This window comes from Triticum aestivum, chromosome 2B (genome assembly GCF_018294505.1).
Source record: "Triticum aestivum cultivar Chinese Spring chromosome 2B, IWGSC CS RefSeq v2.1, whole genome shotgun sequence".
NCBI classification, from domain to species: Eukaryota; Viridiplantae; Streptophyta; class Magnoliopsida; order Poales; family Poaceae; genus Triticum; species Triticum aestivum.
Genome location: NC_057798.1, coordinates 7,697,198 through 7,714,480, shown reverse-complemented (window position 1 = coordinate 7,714,480; position 17,283 = coordinate 7,697,198). Strand labels below are relative to the sequence as shown.

The 17,283-nt window shown below is 47.1% G+C and overlaps 1 protein-coding gene and 1 non-coding gene across 2 annotated transcripts; both read left to right on the top strand.

Annotated features, from left to right (window-relative positions):
* The first annotated feature begins 12,781 nt into the window (after positions 1-12,781).
* On the top strand, positions 12,782-13,390 carry LOC123039885 (cypmaclein-like). Its single transcript, XM_044462873.1, has 2 exons — positions 12,782-12,906; positions 13,027-13,390. Exons 1-2 carry the CDS (start codon positions 12,816-12,818, stop codon positions 13,212-13,214), a joined length of 279 nt encoding a protein of 92 aa, XP_044318808.1. The 5' UTR covers positions 12,782-12,815; the 3' UTR covers positions 13,215-13,390.
* Positions 13,391-16,944: 3,554 nt separating this feature from the next.
* Positions 16,945-17,016, top strand: TRNAD-GUC (transfer RNA aspartic acid (anticodon GUC)). The gene has a single exon. It is a non-coding gene; the product is annotated as a tRNA-Asp (tRNA).
* Positions 17,017-17,283: the final 267 nt, after the last annotated feature.

The following is a 17,283-nucleotide window of genomic DNA, read 5'->3' as shown; positions in this document are numbered from 1 at the left end:
CAAAGTTCCTGGTCTGCTTGTCACCGTATTTATCGAAGAGGGGCGGTAGGCCTTGCTCGGCACGGTCCGCCTCCTCCTTGTCCCATATAGGCTCCGCCACTCTGTAACCGCCGGGACCGAGTGTGTGTTCCCCTATGTTCAGCTCCCGCATTTGTTTCCCCCACTCACTTGATTGGGAGCTTGCGGTGCTCGAGCAATTGATCTTGAAGTCGTTGTAGTCATCTTCGGTGATCGAAGGATTTTTCTCCTTGATCTTCTCATAACTCTCACCTTTCTCGATCATTCTCTTCACATTGCTTTTCCAAGTAGAAAGGGCCTTGCTCATCTTCGTGAGGGCAGCATTGTTCACTTTATTCCCTTTGAGGCTTGTGTTTTCGAATTCAGCGGGGAACTTGTATCGTTCGTGCAGCTTCGTGAAGAGGAGGTTGCGCAAATTCCCTCGGTCAGGATGCCTCAGGTTCTCGGTGTTGATCGAGACGGTGCTCCGGACAATGCACCCGAGCTGAAGCGAGTACCCCTTGACTATTCGTTCGGGCGCCGTTGGATTCCCGTTGGAGTCCACTTCAGTAACTTCCTCCTTGAGGGTGCGGATAGCTTGAATTTTTCGCTTGGTCAAAATTGAGTTTACTTGATCAAAATTGGAGGTTAAGATAGCTTGAATTTTTCGCTGGGATTAGACTTACGTTTTATTCAAAAATTCCAGCTAACTCTCTCTCAAACAAAAGAAAAATGAATCTAATTAGTCTGTTGTAAATTTTCTGCTGCACTTGTGCACATAAGTTATTCACCTGGTCTGTTACTGAGGAGTATCTCCATTTCATTTAACCGTCACAACCACAAATGCCAAATTTTCAACTAAAGACCACGATCTAGTGCTGAAAACAAAATGAAACGAATATATCTGAGCTAAAGACCAGTAGATTTTGGCAAACATCCGCTGACAGGAGCCCAAAATTCATCTATTTTCTTTGCATGGGCCTAGCTACCTTTATTCACTCAAGCTGGTAGCTGTTAATATAGAAGTAAGATGGAGCCATCCACTACTGTTAAACTAAATAGTGCTAAACTAGAAAGGATATTAGATAATAATGGAAAGTAAAGGAGCCCAAAACCTTCAGAGCACACACAACAGGAGAAAGAGTATTATAGCACTTGCTTTTCAGTCATTCCAATGAGCACGAATGCTATCAGCTGTCATAAGAAAAAAATGTTCTACATGTTGATTATGGTTTTGCATCAAGAAAATTACAAATTATTATAAGCACATATGGTAGGTTTCTGTGGTTCAAAGGTAATGTACTTGATCTAAAGAAAGGCACGACTATGAGAAACTGAAATCATTGTCACGTTGTAGCTTCAGAATTTGACTCAGGTTGAACCTTCTAGTACTACACGGACAAGAAGACCATAACAAAATCCCTATCATCGGACCAACTACTCCAGTTTTCACTCGAAATCTATGAAGCTGAAAACTTTCACTGCCCTGTTGCTGTCCCTTGTCCCATTATCTTACTTTTTTTCCAGGAAAGCTAGCTAAACGATTGACCGGTGTGAAGATTTCCATGAGAAGCATTGTCACATGGCCATCTTGGTTAAGCCGCATGAATACATAGCTACAACAATCGATGGAATCCCTGCAAGCAGGGCAGTTTCGCTGTGCATAGCTAGCTAGGACCTCTCTCAGGAAAGTTTCAGTTGTTCTCACGCCTAATGTAGTGAGTGCAGCAAGCAAACTGGGTATCTAGTTTAGTTGGGGAGGAAGAAAACTAACCACGATAGACACCTAGAGCATCAAAGATGGAGAGAGCAGAGAGAGAGGGGGATGATACCTTGACGAGCTCCCCTGATGGTGTGGGTAGTAGGGTCACAGCAGCGTCCCAGGAAGAGGCGCACGGCGCTGTTGTCGGGGCGGCGTCGAGGGCGGCGGGGCCGTGGCGTCCTGGTCCTGCGGCGCCGTGGCGTCGAGGGAGGCGGGTCGACGGTGGTGTGGACGGGGAGGGGTCGAGGTGGGGCAGCGGCGTCGGGGCGGCGGGGGCAGCGTCCGGGCGGCGGGGTCGGGGCGGCGTCCGGGGCGGCGTCCGGGCGGCGGGGTCGGGGCGGCGTCCGGGGCGGCGTCCGGGCGGCGGGGTCGGGGCGGCGTCCGGGCGGCGGGGTCGGGGCGAGGTCGAGGCGGCGTCGGCGCGGCGTCCGGGCGGCGTCCGGGCGGTGAGGAGAGGGCGAGGGAGGGAGAGGGCGAGGGCGAGGGCGAGGGCGAGGGCAGCGGCGGCGGCGGCGGTGGATCGAGAGGGAGAGAACTGGCGAGGGGGATCGGGCGAAGGGGGATCGGGCGAAGGGGGGATCGGGCGAAGGGGGGCCACAATACTAATGGCGCACCTCACCGTGGTGCACCATTAGCATGTCCATACTAATGGCGCACCTCACCGTGGTGCGCCATTAGTATTTTTTTTATTTCAACTCGAGCCAAAAGGTTATGTAGTACCAGAACCTATCTATGTCAAGCCCACTCTACTAGCTCGACTGGTCAGCAGTCAGTTCTCACACCAGGAGGTCCTGGGTTCGACTCCCAGGCTCCACAAATTTTTTTTAGCATTTAAAAAGCTGTTTGATACTTATTTATGTTTAAATATGTTCAAACTTGTTTAAATAATAACAGTAATATTTTTTTTATAAGACAGTAGCATTTAAAAAGCTGTTTGATACTTATTTTTTTATAAGACGGTTCGGCGGCGGCGGTTGAGTAGGGGAATCGAGGGTGCGGGGGGTCGGCGGCGGCGGCCGGTGGACTGGGGGGGTGCTCGGCACCGAGGGGGGCCGGATCTGGCGAGGTGGGATAGCGATCGAGATGGAGGGGGATCGAGGTGGGCTCCACAATTTTTTTTTAGCATTTAAAAAGCTGTTTGATACTTATTTGTGTTTAAATATGTTCAAACTTGTTTAAATAATAACAGTAATATTTTTTTTATAAGACAGTAGCATTTAAAAAGCTGTTTGATACTAATTTTTTTTATAAGACGGTGCGCGGGGTGCGGGGGGTCGGCGGCGGCGGTTGGGTAGGGGTATCGAGGGTGCGGGGGGTCGGCGGCGGCGGCCGGTGGACTGGGGGGTGCTCGGCGGCGAGGGGGGCCGGATCTGGCGAGGTGGGATAGCGATCGAGATGGAGGGGGATCGAGATCGAGTGTCCATGAAATTTAAAAATATTCATGATAGTTCAAAAAGTACCCATGAAATACAATCGAGAAATGAAGGCTACGATTTAAATACAATCGATCTTAGCTAGCTATCTGTTCACAATCTTCTTGCCCTTCTTTTTCGCAAATGGAGTTCTTCTGTGGAACGGACGTCCTTTAGGTAGGGTGGTCCTGCTTCTTCTGGTGGTGTATGCTGCTACTTCATCATCGTCGTCATGTTCGATCCTCGGGTCGCCGTACTTGTCGAAGTCTTGCTCATTGGCTACTCCATCCATTCCGATGATCTTCCTTTTGCCTCTCCTCACGACAACACGACTGGGCTTTGGCGGGTCGGTAATGAAGAAGCATTGGTCCACTTGGGAAGCCAGTACCCATGGCTCATTTTTCGCGGTGACGTTTGCGCCCGCGGTCTTGGATTTGGCTTCGGGTATAACCATGGTGGTGAAATACCGGTCTTCTTTTATGACGTTCTTGGCCCATCTGACACGGAACATCGGGACCTTCTCTCCAGCGTAGCTCAGCTCCCAGATCTCCTCGATCCTTCCGTAGTATCTGTCCTTGTCGTTACCGGTGTAGGATTCCATCGTTACCCCGGAGTTCTGATAACCATCGCTCTTCATGTCCTTGGCCTCGGTGTAGAATGTGTAGCCGTTGATATCGTACGCCTCATAGGTCATCAGGTTGTGCTCGGCGCCCTGTGACAAGGCGAATATGAGTTGTTCTTCCGCGGAAGAATCCTCATGTAAAGGGTACGACAGAAGCTTATGCTTGAACCAACGCGTGAAACATGAGTTGTGCTCTTTGAGTGTATCTCCGTCCGTCCTCTGTTGGCCTCGGTCATCGTACGTCTTTTTAATAAAGGTTTTGTGCTCTACCACCCAAGGATCGACCACGTCTATGTGTTGTAGCGCGACTAGGTTTGCTCTTTTAAAGTCGGCGAGTCGACCCTCGAAGTCGACATGCATTCCGCGGCGACCCTCACGGTGACCCCATCCAGCGAGCCTGCCGAGGTGCCTGTTGACGGGCAGACCAACGGGGTTCTCGATGCCTAGATAATTCGTGCAGTAGGAGATGCACTCTTCGGTCAGAAAGCCCCTGGCTATGCTTTCTTCTAGACGTGACATGTTGCGAACGTATCCTTTGATGACACCTTTCATCCTTTCGAACGGCATCATGCTGTGCAGGAACGTCGGCCCGAGTTGGATGATATCCTCCACTATATGGACCAGCAGATGCACCATAACGTCGAAGAATGCGGGCGGGAAGTACATCTCAAGCTCGCATAGTATCACCACGATCTCTTCCTGTAGCCTTCTGAGTTGCCTCACGCCAATCGACTTCCAAGAGATGACGTCGAAGAAGTTGCATAGGCCAAATAGCGTTTCACGGACGTGCGCGTCCATGATCCCACGGATTGCAACTGGAAGTATCTGCGTCATCAGCACGTGACAGTCGTGAGACTTCATCCCGCTGAACTTCTGCTTCGCTGGGTCTACGTATCTGCTTATCTTCCCCGCGTAACCGTAAGGAAGTTTTACTCCTAGGAGGCAGGTGAAAAACTGCTCGATCTCCTCCTGATTTAGAGTGAAGCACGTGGGAGGGTAGTCATTTCCGGTCTTCTTGGCCTTTTTGCCTTTGCGACGACTTTCTGTGTCCTGCTTCGCCTCATCATCATCATCATCATCATCATCATCATCATCATCATCATCATCATCATCATATATAGCGTGAAGCTCCTGCCTGATGCCCATTGATTTCAAGTCTGCCCTTGCTTTCGGCCCATCTTTGGTCCTCTCTGGCATGTTGAGCAGGGTACCAAGCAGACTCTCGCACACGTTCTTCGTGATATGCATGACATCAAGGCTGTGAGGCACACGGTGGATCTTCCAGTACGGCAAGTCCCAGAAAACAGACCTCGTTTTCCATACCTTCAGCAGCGGCTCTGGCGCCTTTCGCTTCTTTCCCGGCTCTGGCGCCTTTTGCTTCTTTCCCGGCAGTGGGCAGTCTTTCCAATTTTTCAACAGCTTGTCTATTTCCTCGCCGCTCCTCGTACACTGGCGTTTTCGGGGTTCGGTTTCACCATCGAACAGATCCTTGCGTTTCCTCCACGGGTCATCGTCGCGAAGCCACCTTCGATGTCCCATGAACACGGTTTTCGAAGACCCGGGATCTCTATCTAGCTGGCGATACGTTGTGTCATCCATGCACCTTACGCATCCAGAAAATCCGTGGACTACCTGCCCCGCGACATATCCGTAACCGAGATAGTCGTGCACCGTCGTGAGCAGTGCGGCTCTCATAGGGAAATATTCTTTCTCTGCGGCGTCCCACGTATTGGCTGGCGTTTTCCACAGCGTGTCAAGCTCCTCTTTCAGCAGCCCCAGATACAGATTGATGTCGTTCCCTGGTTGTTTCGGCCCTTCAATTAGCATACTCATGTGAATGTACTTCCTCTTCATGCACAACCAGGGGGGAAGGTTGTACATCCACACAAACACAGGCCAGGTGCTATGTGTGCTTCTCTGGCTGCCAAACGGATTGACTCCATCGGTGCTCGCGCCCAGCACGATGTTCCTTGGATCGTTCCCAAATTCCGAGTCTTCGAAGTTCAACGCTTGCCACTGGCTCGCATCCTTAGGGTGACTCAGCATCTTGTCTTTTTTATCTATCTCCGGATCATTTGCGTCATCTTCCCGCTTCTTCTCCTCCCTATCCGCGTGCCAACGCAGGAGCTTTGCTACCTTAGGGTTCGCGAAATAGCGCTGCAGACGAGGAGTGATCGGAAAGTACCACACCACTTTTCGAGGAGCTTTCTTCCTCTTCTTGTATCGAGTGACGCCGCACACCGGACATATGGTAGACTCCGCGTGCTCGTCCCGATAAATGATGCAATTGTTCATGCACACATGGTATTTCACATGCGGTAAATCCAGAGGACACACGATTTTCTTCGCCTCCTCCAAACTGGTCGGGCACTTGTTCCCCTTGGGAAGACGTTCGTGCCAGAATGACATGTTCTCATCGAAGCATGCGTCGGTCATTTTGTGTTTTACCTTCATCTCCAGGGCCATGAGCGTTACTTTCAGGCGGGTATCCTCGGGCCTGCATCCTTCATACAATGGAGTAACCGCGTCTAACTCAAGTTGATCCATCTTGGCTTTCTCTCGGGCGGCAGCTCTTGCGTTATCCGTCTGCTTGAGAAGCAGCTCTTGAATATGAGGGTCCTGCACCCAGCCCATCGATGGTCCAGCGTCTCTGCTCCGCCGGCATCATCATCTTCATGATCATGCCCGTCGCCTGCTCCGGCATCTTCCTCATCATCATCTCCTGCATCTTCTACATGATGACTGTGTACAGCATCACAGTCGTGATCATCTCCTGGGGATTCTTCGTCTTCTCGCCCGCCCGAGCCGCGGTGGTTGTCTTGCTGCCCTTCGTCATTTCTTGCCCGGCCCGCATGGACGACTTCGTAGTCATCTTCATCACCTTGCCACCGATAGCCATCCATGAAACCACGCAACAGCAGGTGGTCCCGCACCTGCCCGGAATCCGGGTCCGCAATAAGGCTCTTCAGCTTGCATCTTCGACACGGACATCTTATCTCCGTCTCGTTCTTTTGAAGCATCTCGGCCTTCGCGGACCTCAAAAACCTATTCACGATGCCTTCGGTCATCGTGCGGACCATGGTCGCCTGCGGGGTAGAGCAAAACGATATTTTAGAACCAAACAAAAATTTGGCATGACTTTCCCTAAAAATAGGACCAAAAAGAATGCTTAATGCCAAAATTCTCGCCGAAACGGAAATGAATCAACATTCCGGCAAAATATTGGCAACTATCACATTTCAAATGCCGGTACACCTCCAAAGACAAACACATATGCAACACCACAAACATATGCAACACCACGAACATACATAGATCTAGCTAGGCCGTAAAAAGTGCATGTGCACATTGTTGTAAGGAGAACAACCTAAATATAGCTTCCCCCCTTACTTACCTATTAAAACAAGGTAATTTAACCACTTAATTTGAATGAATCTATGGTGGAAATGAGGTGAAAAAGAGGAGGCACCCGAGACAAGGAGGAGATGGAGAGAATGAAGTGGGGAGAAAGTGAGTGTGTGGGTAGGAGAGGCTGTCCCAAATATCTTGTTGCTGCCCACTTACTAATGGCGCACCTCTTGCATGGTGCGCCATTAGTAGTTACAACTACTAATGGCGCACCCAAGCAGGATGCGCCATTAGTATGTTTGGATATGCGCACTAGTTCAAAAAAAAATTCTATACTAATGGCGCACCCACTGCCTGGTGCGCCATTAGTAGTTACAACTACTAATGGCGCACTTGGGCAGGATGCGCCATTAGTATGTTTGGATAGGCGCACTAGTTCAAAAAAAATATTCTATACTAATGGCGCACCTGCTGCCTGGTGCGCCATTAGTAGTTACAACTACTAATGGTGCACTTTGCCCGGATGCGCCATTAGTATGTTTGGACAGACGCACTAGTTAAAAAAAAATTTGATACTAATGGCGCACCCGTAGCATGGTGCGCCATTAGTAGTTTAAACTCTAATGGCGCATCAGATTATGGTGCGCCATTAGTATATACTAATGGTACTAATGGCGCACCATCTTTCTGGTGCGCCATTAGTGTCAATCTCATCTATAGCCCTTTTCCTAGTAGTGCTTCTTCAGCGGCATGGCGGTTGGCGTGGAAGAGAGGAGCCGGAGTTTGGCGGGAGGAATGGAAAATGAGAGGGCATATTTGTCATAAACGTGAAATAACTATGTCAGCTTGATGGGCATAATTTTCATAAACGCGAAATGCAACAGATAGTTATAACACAGAATATATATATCACATCCATATCGTAAGCCGGACGAGGGCCGACGGGGACAGATATCAAGACCAAGGCACTATGTATAACAAACAATCATACAAGTAAGAAAACTACCTAAATCATACAAATAAAAAGGATAAGAACAAGAGGCTCGCCAAGGTGGTGCCGGCGACGGGACGGTGCGGGCGATCGACGGTGGTTAGGATGGGGACGGGAAGGCCCTAAGTAAACCACATCTACACATATGCAAACTAAGAATTTAATTTGAGCTCAAATTGGATATAAATCAAATAAACTCCCACAAAATTACTGCCAAGCTAAAACCCGTAAATCACTATACTTATAGAGCATTGCACGAGCTAATATTGCAACGAGAGATGAAAGGACAAAGTTGCTAATCTTTGTGAACACTTGAAGAGACGGGGTGCCTCAAGTCTTGACAAATCTTGGCAAAAAATGGAGGATGAGCTTGAGCTAAGGGGTAGAACAGAGATGGGAAAGGGGAAAATGGAGACAATGGGCTCGGGCTGGACGAAGGGTTTATCTTTAGTCTCGGTTGGTTATACAAACCGGGACTAGAGGGGTTCGTGGGGACCCCCGACCTGACAAAAGCCTGCCAGACTATAGGTAGAAAACGAACAGGGATTAATGATGCCCGTGGCCGTAATGGTCACATTAGTCCCGGGCCGTAATCAAACCGGGACTAAAGGGGCGGACGAAAGGTCGGTTTTCTACTAGTGATAGGAATATGACGCAACAAAAAAAAAGAGTTGGTAGGATGGGTGCATGAGCGAACGCATGCACCACGGTAGCGGTACTCGTTTCTTTTGCAGGTCGTCACCTGCCAAGGCAACGTCTCACTCCGTGGAAACCTCGAGGCATTATCGCGACCCGCCGTCGCGGTTCGCAGCGGCTCGCTGTTGGCGTGAGTGAAAGCCGGCCAACCTTCGTCAGGCCCAGGCAGCCCCGGAGGCCGAAGCCCGGTTCGCTCTGCCACTTTCCTTTAATCTTTTTCCTTCCCTTGGGGAGGTGAGGATGCATTTTACCCCGTTGGTACGTCGGGGGATGCATCCCGATCCCGACGGACCAACGGCGCCGAGAGCGCCACGTTCCCCGGCCTGCGAGAACGGGCTGAACCTACGAGCGTCGTCCACGACTCGGAACGCGCTCTGGGCTTTGACACGCGCTGCAAGCCCACGGCCCACCCTGCCGACTCTTTAGCCCTCCGTAGCTGGAGTTACAAGCGCGCACAACCAGGCCCGGCTGATGGCACAGCGCCGGGATGAGTATTTAAGCCGGTGTATTTGTTGGCCAGCTAGCCGTGTGGGACTAATTAGCCGCAGCAGCTTGGTTCCTGCAGGAGATAAGCCAGAACGGTTCTTTGTTTTTTTTACCCTATAGACGCACTTTATTTACTTTATTACTACTCGACAATGTTCGTAGGAAAACAATTAAGATCAGGGGGATTGGAAGTCAAAGACAGCGTCCAAAATCCAGACCAAAATCGTGTTCAGTAAGGCTATGTGCCTCAGAGTTGGTCTCTCCTACTTCAAAGATAAAGGAGCAATGATGAATCTAGCCATCAAATGTTGCTTTTATCTCCTCGATGATGCGTGCATATGTGCCTCCACTATCTCTGTGTATCTCATTTAGAACATTCCAGTGTGCCAACTCATTTCATCCACGCGTGTTTGTTTGGGTCGAAACGGACAGAAAAGTCGGCCCAACGCGCCGACCCAAACAGACGCGCATATGCTTTTTTGTCCGCCTGCCGACCCATTCCGGCCTAAATTTGAACCTCATTTGTGTCGGCGTTGACACGAAACGGACGCGCACGACGCCCGCCTACTCCTGCCCTTGGCATGCCTATCGGCGGCGCAGCCACCCCCATTTCCCTCTCTTTCCCAAAAAAAACTCCCGCCCACTCCCGCTCCCTGCCGCTCGCCATGGACGGCGAGCCGACCCTCGACGCCGCCGCCGGCCTTGCCTCCCTCGCCTCCTCCGGCCTCACTCGCCTCCGCCAAAGGAAAGCCCCGCGCCACCTACAAGACGGCGACGCCGCCCAAGAAGAAGCTGTTGACAGCAGGTGTTTTTCTCTGAAATTTTGCAAGAACCTCAACATTGGAGGAGCTCTCGCCCAAAAAACAAAATCAATATTCAAAGTTTTGTGCAATGTTTCTTCATAGTAACCATCTCTCTTTTTTTTGCTAGCAGAATGAAGCAAATCAATGTGATGCATGAGACATGTGACACAAGAATATGAAGCATTAAGATGATATTGGGGACCTGGATGAAGCAAATGTTTGGGTAGTTGGATACGTTTAATATGAACGGACGGTATGATGGAGAATCTTAATTTCGAGTTAATACGGGTGCAACATGGAAGCAAATTGGCTGGTCGACAGAAACACAGTCTTTGTATGTTTAAAATGAACAGATTTAATTGAAACAAATGTTTTCCCGTATCAGAATAATTTTTAGTTAGAAAATTTCAGTTTCTTATTTTTGAAAATAAAGATAATGCATTTTCCACCTTATATATTTTCAAAACAGCCTGGGTGACCAGAGGGTCAATTACATGATGGTTATGTTGACACTGCATGGAGTATGCAGTAGGCCACAACCTAGCCTTGGGAAGAGGAAAAAAAACAAAGTAGAGAAAGAAAAAAAGGAATGGAAGGCGAGCCACATATTTGAGGGGATTAGAGCTAAGTATAACTAGCCTGGCACCCCAAGTGTTGATAGCTTGTCTATCTTTATGTCGTGTACCTCAATTGCTCCAGAGCTTGAGAGTGTCCGAGACAGCAGTAATAAGACGACTGATAGTGCAACTCTTGTGATCGAAATACGCGTGTTTTGGGAATTCCATAGACTGACAGCACAAGCTGCTAAGAAGATATGCCATGGTGATCCAAAGCTGACTCTAGCATCATCAGTCTGAGCGAAGACACACACATCCTGTGAGTAGTAGGCGAGGTCCTGTCGCCCAGCGCGAGAGAGCGGATGCCGCCTGGCACCGTAGCAGAATATGAGAAATGGTTTCAGTTGCCGGACACAGGTCGCAACCATCATGGGGAGCAATGGAACGCCAATTCTTCCTGACCATGTTATCTCTAGTGTTCAACCGTCCATGGAAGACGAGCCATGGGAAAATCCAGTGTTTGGATGGAATAATGCTATCCCAGATGAAGGCTGGAAAAGGCCACACAACTCCCCTGAAGGTCAAGAGGCTGTAGAAGTATGCTGTGGTTGCCTCGGAGTTGTGTATAGATTCAAGCCTCTGGTCTTTACTTGAGCCATCCAAGAGAAGCAACTTTCAGTTCACAAGTAGGGGAAGGAAATTGCATGTCCTTAGAGCTTATTTGCTAGACTAGTTATTTTCCATTAAATCTAGGCTAAGATTTGTTTTCATTTCAAAATTTAGCCGTGAGGTACCGTGGCAAGACACGTGGTCTGGGTGCAATTGAATCCCCCTAAGTGGTCATACATTATATTGCTGGCTCGCAACAGACTGTTATTTCATGTGAAGGAACAAAAAACTAAGCTACATAAGGGCACCTTTAGCCGATCCCCTAAAAAGCAAAAGAGGAGTAAAATTTCATCTTTACTCTTTTAAACCGCACCTAGCAGAAGTCCTAAATTGGTTAGAGGATTAAAATTTACATCTCCGACGAAAATTTGGTCCGTGGCTGCTAAAAATTCTCAACACTGCCCAGCCGAGTAAACTTCACAACACATCTTTCTTCCACCCGCGCGACGCCGTAGTTCCCGCTATTGCCTCCCCACGCACCAACATCGCCTCTGATGAGAGCAACTCCAGAGGGAATGTGTTGCCAAGACCCTTCCGCCACCATCACCGCCGATGAACGCAACTCCGGACAGAATGGGTCGCCAAAACCCTTCCACCACCGCCGCCGGCGCGTCGCCGCTGTAAACCACCCCCGCACCACCGCCCGCACCGAAGAAGTGGTTGGGGATAAAAAAATCCCGTCTGGTCCACCACACCGACTGCCCAAAAATTTAATAAATTACCTTTACTAAATGTGTGAGGTGGCATTATAAATATTATCCAAAAATGAATTTAAGGTTCTAAATAATTCCAAAGATATCTTTGTGCCCCAAAGCAACCAAATAGATTTAATGCTAGTGAAATCTAGCTAGGCTCAAGCATGAAAGGCAAAATTTTAATTTACCCTATTTAAATAATTCACAATCCAGAGTAAGATTTTTTTTATGTGATGGTTATCCTCTCGTATCGTGTGAGCATATCGAATTTATTGTCGGGTCTGCTGCCAGCTTATGTAGCTTTTGACATTCCAGTTTTTGTAAGCCTAACTTATGTATTCTCCAGAATATGAAGCAATGGTAGTATAATGAGATGTTAAAATAAGACGTTACAGGATTCACCTAATTTTATTACCCCCTTAATTAGGTTTTGCATTTTAATTGTACTACTAATTGTTTGCTTGCAATGGACGTTAACATTAGGTGGTATATTAATTGCACGCATATATTAGGTAGGATATTCTTTGTGTGCTAATGTTTTGATTACTGATATTTTGGTATGATATTAATTGCATTCTTAAACATGTTGAGCGCTCGTCGGTCGTTGGATTGACATGGTTTGATGGACGAGATTACTAGAATTTGTCTCGTTGGGTCTTTTATACTTGTATATATAGATATAGATATACGAGTAGATATATTGGGTGACATATCAGTAGCTCGATCAACAATTGAAGTCGTATAGGTCATACGTAATTGCTCTCTTGAGCTGCATCCATGGGGTTCCCCAAGCATGTCATCATACTCGCCACTCTCCTCCTCACCGCCCTCCTCATGGTTGCGGATGCTCAGCCGGCACCGAAGATAGGTATGCACATCAGTACATGGATGCATGCACGTGTCCTTGATCAACAAACAAAACCTAATTTGTCTTGTTTGATTTGATGTGGTATCTTGACAAATGGATTCAATGTCGTATGATCTGCAGATTGCCCGTCAGCCTGCAATGCTCGTTGCTCGCAGAACTGGAGGAACAAGATATGTAACAAAGACTGCAATATTTGTTGCGACAAGTGTAACTGCGTCCCTTCCGGCACCGGCCAGGAGACCCGTAGTGAATGCCCCTGCTACGCCAACTTGGTCGACTCAAAGACCGGCAAGCTCAAGTGCCCGTAGTTGATCAATCCTCCTTCCAAAGGCATGCATTCATCTAAATGCAATCCTGTTACCTGGCTTGAATAAGCTATCTCTTTTTTTACTTGTCCCAATGTTCAACAATCTCTCTGGCCATGTAAACCTAGAAAGGTACATACATATATATTACGATATATTGGTATGCTCTATCAAAATCATACACAATACAACCATCAACCATGGTCTCATTTTGGATCTAGTAAAAAATGGTTTTTGTCTTGATGAAACGATCTTTGAAGTATACCAAACCCTACAAAAGAGTTGGTTCTGGTTATTATTATCGGCCGATCTATCGAGGCCGGTAATTATGCTCTTGTCTAGAAAGCTGGTGCTATATACTATCTGGATTCTTTTTTTTTTCTTCGAAATGGCTATGGTTGTGTATAAAGGTTTGTTTTGTTCAACTGTTGTTGGGGTGCTGTATTTTGTAATTATGAAATCATGCATCCTTTGAAGTGCAATATGTTTCATACTATGTATGATGTAATTTTTGAACATATCTATGATGATTAGAGCATCCTCTGATTGTGCTTTTTAATTCATCCAGTAGAGCAAACTGTTATGGTGTGAGTTGTCCCCATAGCATAGTGTTTGGCAAAATATGCTCATCTTGCTGGACCAGTTGCAGAGTGAGCTCGGATGGACCCAGGTGTATATCAGAATTTGGAAAATCATGCTTCCTTTGAAGGGCATGAATGAATGAGTTTCAAATTGTCGTGGTGTTTGCTTTCTTAATCCAAACCAGAATACAATATGATGTATTTTTTGGGAGGGGCGTTTTGGCTCAAGAGAGCATTTCCTCCCCGATAAATAGTACCGCAAAAAAGTGGTCAAATGTTTTCGAAAAATTCATAATTTTTTGTGAATGTTCGTGTTAGTGTCGCAAGCATGCTTAAAGATTTTCGTGCAAATGGAGCATAGTGTTTCGCCGATGAAAAATACAAATTTGGGATAACACTTGGTGTTCAAATTTATTTTGTTTATTTTGCACAGGCCAAAATGTTTAACCTTTTTCCTAAAACTTTGCAGGTAGCATTTGGATATGACTATAAATACATAAAAAAAATTGTTAGGATGTTTTTGACATTTCAAAAATTATTTTTCCTGTGTAGGACCACGTGCTCTCAGTAGCCAAATTGAATTTCCGACAATTTTCGGTCATTTAGCTTGACATGTGTCGGCTGGTTTGGTTGTGCTTTCTGAATTCAACCAGAAGAGCCAACTGTCATGCAGTATGGTCAAATAATTTAATCTTTCTTGAGTAGCCTCTCCTATAGTAGAGGTTGTGTTTGGATAGAATAAGTTCATCTCGCTTGGGTTCCCCCAACGGCAGAGCCGGTGCAGTGATGAGTGAGTTTGGGTGAGCCCAGGCGGATGCAATCTTGTCGGTGTGATTCCCCTCTCTGGTGAGCCTGCTTGGCCCTCCAGGACGAACGCACAAAAAAAAGAGTTGCTAACCATGCGCCATGATGCGAGTGAGAAAATAATCATGATTTTGAAAGAACTTTCATGTACCATTAAGTTTTTCTATAGAAACCAGCTATATTTCTTCACGGACGTCGATAACTGCCACATGTGTGGCAGGAAAGGAGACGCACCACACGTCTCTAATGCAAATAGATTGCCACATCATCGCATGCATGCATGCGAGAATCTTTTCGGATTTTCAGGTTTTAAAATGTTTTATCTCTTAAATGAAAAATCCGATTGAAGATCCGTTTTCACCATTAAATCCCTCGCGACGAGATCTTCAAAAATAGATCTCATATCGATATATTTCGGCAAAAAAAACTTCAAAAATAACGCGGGAAATCATTTCAAGTACCTGACGTTTAGTCGACCCCTTGGTTTTTAACAAGTTCCATAATTTGGATTTCCGAAGTTCCAATCACTGGCATATTCTTTTATTTTTGGGCCTGATTCGCTTCTGAAACTTGAATTCCGAATCAGTGCGAGTTCTTGAAACTTTTTTTTTTCGCTTATTCAAATCGACCGTAAATCCACGGCGCGGGAAAATGGGGTTTTGAAATTGGTCGATGGTATGTCGGGCGGGGCGATGGATCATCTTTGGCCCTCTTTGCGTCCGTTCGATGTGAGCCACGTGGGGCCAACCCTCTTGCTTTGTGTGACCACCTAATCTCTCACGTGTGACGTATGTGTTATGTTACAATTTGAAGAGACCCCCCCCCCCGATATTATGGGGGAAACAAATTTGGCGTAACCCACGAAAAATATTAGGATTAGGTTCATAGGGTTCTTCATATATTTGTAAGATTCTTTTAATAGAGTTATTCATATTCCTTTTCTGGTAAATTTGTGTGTTATGCTCATTTTTTCAGGTGGCACACCCTATAATTGTCGACTGGCTCTGCCAATTTCAATACCATTTGAAGGGATTATGAAGAACCCCGTCAGGTGAATCCATGAAAAATCGAGCAACCTAGCACATGTAAGGAGCCAACATGCTCAAAAAACTGACTATCCAATTACAAAAGCAAGAGAAATGAGGAAGTCGTATCGGTCAAAAACATTAGGATTCCGCTTCGCCCTGGTGCTTAGTTAAGTCGGTCTCTCATAAATGAGTTCTTTCCAGTTGCCAAAAAATATCATGCTCACGGTGTGGTGCACTATTTCGCTGATAAAACTTTTAGCCACCTACCAAGGCGTGTTTGAAGTATCATCAGCTCTGTACCGGTTAGTGAAGGGAGGTTTGGGAAAGTTGGACACGGCAATATCACCCTAACACCCCCCCCCCCCGCGCGCACGCAATACAATGATCGTTGAGTGAATCCATTTTCTTTTAAATCTCTCGGGAACTCGGGAGGTGAAAGTAAAAAACCGGATGGACACAGAACTCTAGAAGACCCATGAGAAAGGGGTGAATTGCAAAAACTGAGACCTCGGAAAAGGAAGGGAATAAAGCAGATGCACTCGTGCTCCGTGGGGAGTGGGGAAGTTATCATTAAAAATCCAACAAACTCGGCTCCGTACTTATTCCCCGTAGTATAGGTGCTTCGCCATGCTTGATGCGCTGGGAGGGCTTCAATGTTGAATCCCAACTCAAGGTCCATGGTGGAAGAAAAAATTCCAAAAATGATGCGAGGAGAAGCAGTCGAGGAGCCCCCGGCCCTAAGAAGGAGCAGGGGAGGAGAGCACTAAATGTAGGAGCGTCGGAGTATGTGCCAAATGGGGCGACAAAAAGCATGATTGTGTAGGAACTTGTGAGGAGGCAATTTTTTCCTTTTGGCGCGCAGGGAAGCGGGCCATTTCTCTGTACCACCAATCGCCCGATATGAATTGTTTTCCTTAGATCTCTCCAATAAATGCTAGTGTAATACTACTGAGGAAAATACCCCCTCTGTCTCAAATTAAGTGACTCGATTTTGCATTAACTTTAGTACAATGTTAGTACAAAGTTGAGTCATTTATTTTGGGGCGGAGGTAGTAGCTGGATTTTATTTCGAAAATCCATAGGAGCTCTGGGGTGCTACACAGGGTGCGTAGCACGCTGGGAGCTCCTAATCCGTGTCTGACTTTATTTTCTCTTTTATGCGATGTGTCTATATAACATGTAGTAGGAACTTGTTGAAACGTTTGCGTTCATGGACGTGTAAAAAAAGACAGATCATGTGCCACATCATGTCTTGTGCTGCTGCGAATGTCACTGTGCTCCTCCATTTTGAAAGTTATAGTCCATTTCAAAAGCAAGCAAGTCGTTGTAGTATAGTGGTAAGTATTCCCGCCTGTCACGCGGGTGACCCGGGTTCGATCCCCGGCAACGGCGCATTTTTTCATTTTTCGGCCCACTTACATCGGGCCCATTTGCATACGATGGGGTGGTTATCCTGGGCCGAAATACAGAAAAATGGGGGCTGCTGCCTCTTTGCATCCTGGGCCGAAATACAGAAAAATGGGGCTGCTGCCTCTTTCGGCCGAAAAAGGGCCCATTTTTTCCTGGGCCCATTTTAAAAGCAAGCAAGTCGTTGTGAGGAACATGGCACTGATTTCCTGGGCCCATTTTTTTTTTTAAATCTGTGATTTGGGTTTTGTA

What these genes read in the sequence shown, in the direction of transcription:
- LOC123039885 (XM_044462873.1), top strand. Translation starts at nt 12,816, where the DNA reads ATGGGGTTCCCCAAGCATGTCATCATACTCGCCACTCTCCTCCTCACC. An exon ending in TCAGCCGGCACCGAAGATAG is followed by an intron (nt 12,907 to 13,026) that starts GTATGCACATCA and finishes TATGATCTGCAG; the next exon opens with ATTGCCCGTCAGCCTGCAAT.